Source organism: Gekko japonicus, unplaced genomic scaffold (genome assembly GCF_001447785.1).
Source record: "Gekko japonicus isolate JY-2015 unplaced genomic scaffold, Gekko_japonicus_V1.1 scaffold1098, whole genome shotgun sequence".
Taxonomy (NCBI): domain Eukaryota; kingdom Metazoa; phylum Chordata; class Lepidosauria; order Squamata; family Gekkonidae; genus Gekko; species Gekko japonicus.
This window is the reverse complement of record NW_015160244.1, coordinates 150,764-156,733: the sequence shown is the minus strand read 5'-3', so window position 1 is coordinate 156,733 and position 5,970 is coordinate 150,764. Positions and strand designations below refer to the sequence as shown.

General features: G+C 51.0%; 1 protein-coding gene across 1 annotated transcript in view; it reads left to right on the top strand.

Annotated features, from left to right (window-relative positions):
- CPNE6 (copine VI (neuronal)) overlaps positions 1 to 5,970 on the top strand; it is a 34,295-nt gene that overhangs the window by 19,425 nt on the left and 8,900 nt on the right. Inside the window, exons 7-9 of the mRNA XM_015413630.1 lie at positions 133 to 222; positions 2,314 to 2,412; positions 3,653 to 3,739. Of these exons, the coding sequence (XP_015269116.1) occupies positions 133 to 222; positions 2,314 to 2,412; positions 3,653 to 3,739 (276 nt within the window). The remainder of the gene's footprint in view (positions 1 to 132; positions 223 to 2,313; positions 2,413 to 3,652; positions 3,740 to 5,970) is intronic.

The following is a 5,970-nucleotide window of genomic DNA, read 5'->3' as shown; positions in this document are numbered from 1 at the left end:
TCCTCAGGCTCCACCCCCAAAATATCCAGGAATTTCCCAACCCGGAGCTGGCAACCCTTGGTGCAAGGCGGCCACCCCGTCCTCTGGATCAGTCCCATTTTGTGTGCCGTTTCTCTTCCCGTTCTGTGCCAGGTGGTGAAGAACAACCTGAGTCCCCAGTGGGAGCCCTTCCGTGTCTCCCTGCAGTCTCTGTGCAGCTGTGACCCGGACAAGACCATTAGGGTGAGCTCGGGGCTTGTGACTCTTGCGGGAAGAGGACCCAGGGGGAAAAGGACTGGGGCCAGCGTTCCCTCTAAGCGGAGTTAGTGTGAGCTAGTTCACAGTTTTTTAGCCTCCGGCTCACCCATTTTTGTCTCAGCTCGGGGAGGATGGCTCCAGAGTAAACTAGTTTATGCAGTATGTCACAGGCTGGGGTGCCAGGCAAAGGGAGTCCGGAACAAGCCAAGGTCAGTAGCCAAGAAGACAGTGCAAAGTCCGAAAAGCCCAAGCCAGGGTCAGGAGCCAAAAACGCAGACCCAAGTCCAAGTCACTAACCAGAAACGTAGTCTACAGCCAAGCCGGGGTCAGGAGCCAGGAACACAGAGCCAAGTCCAAAGCCAGGGGGTCCGAAGGTCTAGGTGCAAGAGCCGAGCCGGAGTGGATGCTAGCAGTACAAAGCTGACTTGTTCCTTCCACGAAGAGTACTGCCCAGAGTGTGGAGGTAAATGCTGCTACCAGTTAGCCAGCTGCACGGTCGGCCAGGCTCCTGTTAGAACTCTGGGCTGGCTGAGCGTCTCCCTTGTAGCCCGGCCTCTCTTCGTCTGCTTGCTAAATTTTGCCGTAGTCGCTCCCTTAAATGAGTCACAGGTGGGGGTGAGTCAGGAGGACTTTCAGCGTGCAGTTCTTCCTTCTTATCTGGGCCAGGTGTGAAGACTGCTGTTACAGGCACTTGCCCAGCTATCCTCCTCTGCTGCTTCAGAGGGGCCAGCTGTGGTTTCTGCAGGCTCTGTCAGCTAATCCTCATCCATGCCCATGACACAGTAGCCAAATCGCTCGCTCACGACTTTAATGACAGCAGCTCACAAAGTAGAATTTTTGCTCACCAGACTCCACAGCTTAGAGGGAGCATTGGTTGGGGCATATATTGGGCTGGGGGGCTGATACCTGAGACCCCCAAGTCTCTGAGGATTTCTGAAAGAGGAGGCAGCCAAGGCAGCTGGTTGCCCAAGTGTCATCTGACATCCTGTGGTGGAAGTGCCTTTTCTCTGAAAGTGCGTTTGGGGCTGCAGGAAAAAGGCCCTGTTATCAAGCCAGGCTCCAGCAGAAGGGCTGGGAGACGGCCACAAACCACGAACCACAAAACTCAAATCTCGCCTCTGCTCTGAATTCTCAAGGGGCTTTAGCCAATCTGGGGCTGGCTCAGCTGCGATATCCCATCTGCAATACAGATTATTATTATTTTATTTTAATTTATACTCTGCCCTCCGTGCAAAAGCAGGCTCAGGGTGGGTTACATTAGTTAGTACATAAATAACAATTAAAATCCACATAAAATCATCTAAAACAATTCAATGATAAATAAATCATCAAGTGCTGGTGATATTTCATTGATTGCGGAAGATGGCGTCCTGAGGAGTGCCTGCAAGGTCTAAGCAATTCTTCTGCTCAGTGCTCTTCCTAATGCGAGTGGCGGCACAGGCTAGAGGTCAAAGCCAAGGGCCAGGGCTCTAGAATTAAGATTGTCGGTGGTAATAGTGGGGGCGGCTCCTTAATTGAAAGCCTGTTGGAAGAGCTCCGTCTTGCAGGCCCTGCGGAACTGTAAAAGATCCCGCCAGGGCCCTCATTCCACCAGCATGGAGCCGCCACTGAAAAGGCCCAATGAGAGTACATAAACGTACATAAAACCAAAATTTAAAAGCACAATTTAGGACTGCTTTAATCAAATGCACTTTTAAAAAAAACGTCTTCAGCTGCCTCCTAAAGATTGAAATTCTGGAGGCTGGATGCAAAGGGTGTTCCGTTATTGTGGGGCTGCCACCACCAAAAAGGCCCTCTTTCGTGTACCCACCAGACGAGATTCTTTGGTCGATGTGGCAGTCCAGAGGGCTTTTCCCTGTGACCTTAAATTCCTGCGCAGGAACGTATGGGAGAAGAAGGAAGGTCACAGTGTAAAGGATGCACACCCATTGATTTCAGCTGAGATTGGTCCAGTTGCGCCTGTGGTTCTTTATTAATTTGATTTTGGGTGGCTGGGGGAGGCGAATGAACCAGGCACCCGTCTCCAGCTGGGGGCATTTCTCCCCCCATGTCTCATTCTCGCTTTCCTGTTTCCAGTGTATCATTTACGATCACGACTCCAGTGGAAAGCATGACTATATCGGCGAATTCAGCACCACCTTCCAGGAGATGCTCCAGGCTTCCACAGGAGATGAGGTAATGAAGAGGGAAGAGGGGACGCACGGGGAGGGGAATCCGGGCACCAGAAAGAGAAACAGCTGTGGGCATTGCAGCAGGGTGACATTAGGTGGCACTAGACAATCCGTGTGATGCACCCCTGGCTTCTGGATAAACAACAGTTGGATAAAATGGAGGGAGAACCGCATGAGTCATCCTGAGGTTTCTCCGAGGGTGGGATAGAGAGAGAGATTCTACTTTAGGGGCTCCCACCCTTTTTGAGCCTGAGGGCACCTTTGATATTCTGACAGTGAGGGGGGCGCAGCCACAAAATGGCTGCTACAAAATGGCTGCCTGAGGAGACGGAACCAGCCACGAAATGGCTGCCTCAGCTGACCTTCAGTCACACAGTGACGATCCTTGGGCTGTGGTGGCCGCTGCTACCAAAGCGACGTTTTTAAAACTCTGCTCACCCAATCAGAATACTCGCTGGGCAAAAGCCCCACCCACTTGTAAAAAACACTTAGCGAGCACCAGGAAAGGTGTTCATGGGCTCCATGACACCCATGTGCACCACACTGGGGACTTCTGTTCTACTTCATACCTGCAACTCCGGTTATTTTTTTCAGAAACTGGCTGCGGGGGGAAATGGTATGTTTTGGATTAGGGTTGCCAAGTCGACCTACCTGGCCAGCGGGGTTTTCCCAATGTCCTTCTGGGAGACAGAAAGTGATGTTGGGGTCTCCCGACGTCCTTCTGGGAGACAGAAAGTGATGTTGGGCATTTTCAGGCCTACTTCCGGTTTTGGGTCTACTTCCGGTCAGGGGCGACACTCTGGTTTTTGGGCAAAATATGGTAGATTTGGCTTCAGACCATAGAGTTTTGCCCCGAAACCAGAGCAGCACCCGCAACCAGAAGTAGGCCCAAAGCCGGAAGTAGGCCCGAAACTGGAAGTAGGCCTGAAAAGGTCAGTTGGGGGCGGGATTTCCCCCTGCCGGCCAGCTAGCCAGTGGCAGGCAAGAGCCTATGAAAGCGGGGGTTCCCTCGCTCCTACGAGGGAGCTGGCAACCCTATTTTGAACACTTGTTGATCAGCCCCCTGCCCAAGGCATCTTTAGATTTGGCTAACAGTAGTAGAAATGAAAAGAGACCCTTCTCAACTCAGGGGAGTTGGTTAGGAGAAGAGTGAGGGCATCGAAACCAGCGCTTCTGTGTTCATTAATATCACACCTTTTCTTCTTGTCTTTATTGGTTACCCAGAGTTTCATTTTTCTCGGCAGGTCAAATGGGCCTGCATCAACCACAAGTACCTCGAGAAGAAAAAACATTACAAGAACTCGGGGTACATCGTCCTCACTCAGTGTAAGGTGAGGTGCTGTGGCAGAAAGGCTGGGTTTGAATGGGAGGAGGCAGTCCGTAAGTTATGTTGGCCCCCGGCTGTACAAGGCTTTAAAGGTCAATACCAGCACCTTGAACTGAGGCCGGAAGCAAACTGCAAGCCAGTGTAGATGGAATGAGACTGGAGTGATACGGTTCCTATGACCTACTCCGGTCAACACTCTGGCCGCAGCTTGCTGTACCAACTATAGCTTCTGGACAGTCTTCAGGGGCAGTCCCATGTAGAGTGCATTGCAGTAGTCTAACCTAGATGTCACCTGGGTGTGCACCACAAGAGGATTATTGCAACACGTGATTATTTTTTCTGTCATTTCTATTGTTGCCACCCACCATGGGTCCTGTCTGTATCAGGAGAAAAGGGGTGGGTGGGTACATCAATAGCCTTACTATATAACTAAATAACTCTCCAGGGGGCTAACTTGCTGAGGGAAAAGGAGCAGATGGAAGGTTGACTCCTTCTTCTCCTATTGCCATAGTCCTGATCCAACCCACCCTCCAGCTCCTACTTAGGGAAGTTTTACAAGATGGGGGTAGCAGATCACCAGTTTATTCTCTGGCCCTTAAGTTCAGTCCAGGTAATGCTGAACATATAAAGCTGCTGCGCGCTGAGTCAGACTGTTGGTCCACCTTCCTTGGTATCGCCAGTCTGACTGGCAGCAGCCCTGCAGGATAGTGCCTTTCCCAAGGCTGTGATGTGAGATCCCTGCCTTTGGAGGTGCCAGGGATTGAACACGGGACCGTCTGACATGCAACGCACGTGTTCTACTACTGAGCGACAAGCCCCACACGACGAACAGACCATTGCCACGGATGTTCTTAAACAAGCAAACTTTTAATTACCATTAGCAGCAAAGAAAAACCGCTTTGCTTCGTACTGTCGGATGGCGCGCAGAAGCAATTATGGAATTACTTTCTAAGTCTCGGCAATTTCTTGAGTCTGGAACTGCCAAATGGTTTTCTTAATTGCTCTCTGATGGAGTAGCCCTGTCGAAGAGGCAATTGCATCATCCTGCAGGGCTTGTTTTGGGGAAGAAAGAAGCAAGGGGTGGGGAGAGAACTAGATGAAGGTTTATTGGGCAAAGGAAGGCAGGGAGGGGGGAAAGATATCAGCTCCTGGCAATGCTCCCTCTAAGCTGTGGAGTCCTGTGAGCAAAAATTCTGCTTTGTGGGCTACTGGCATTAAAGTTGTGAGCAGGTGATTTGGATCCTGCATAAATTAGTTTGCTCCGGAGCCATCCCTTCCTGAGCTAAGGCAAAAATGTGTGAGCCGGAGGCTAAAAAACTGTGAGCTGGCTCACACTAACTCAGCTTAGAGGGAACACTGGCTCCCAGCACTTGTGGGAAGGTGGGAGGGAAGGCAAAGCCGGTGAGGGGGGAGTCAACGTAGTGCAGGCAGAGATCGTGAAAAGAGACTTGGGTGACTCACAGCCTGACCTTCTGGTTTTAAACGGAAAGTCCCCACTGGATGTGGTTCTCAGTGGACGTTCTGACCTGGGCATCTGTATGGTGAGAGTCTTTAGGGACTTTGCAGTGCAATTTAGACGCGTAACCAGCTCTGTTTAATACCGTACATGCTGGTAAGGACTGCAGTTGGACTTTTTTACTGCGTGTGGACCAAGAAACCGTCTCAGAATCCTCTACCTAAGAACACAAGAGAAGCCATGTTGGATCAGACCAGTGGCCCATCCAGTCCAAGACTGTGTGTCACACAGTGGCCAAAACCCAGGTGCCATCAGGAGGTCCACCAGCGGGGCAGTGTTCCCTCTAAGCTGAGTTGGTGTGAGCTAGTTCACAGTTTTTTAGCCTCCAGCTCACACATTTTTGTCTTAGCTCAGGAAGGATGGCTTCAGAGCAAACTAATATATGCAGGAGCCGAATCGCTCGCTCACAACTTGAATGCCGGTAGCTTACAAAGTAGAATTTTTGCTCACCAGACTCCACAGCTTAGAGGGAGCATTGCAGCGGGGCCAGAAGCCCTCCCACTCTTGCCCCCCGAGCACCAAGAACACAGAGCATTCACGACCCCAGACAGAGTGTTCCATCTATACCTTGTGGCTAACAGCCACTCATGGACTTATGCTCCAAATGCTTATCCAATTCCCTCTTGAAGCTGTCTGTGCTTGTAGCCGCCACCAATGTTCCCTCTAAGCTGTCGAGTGTTGTGAGCAGAAATTCTACTTTGTGAGCTACTGGCATTAAA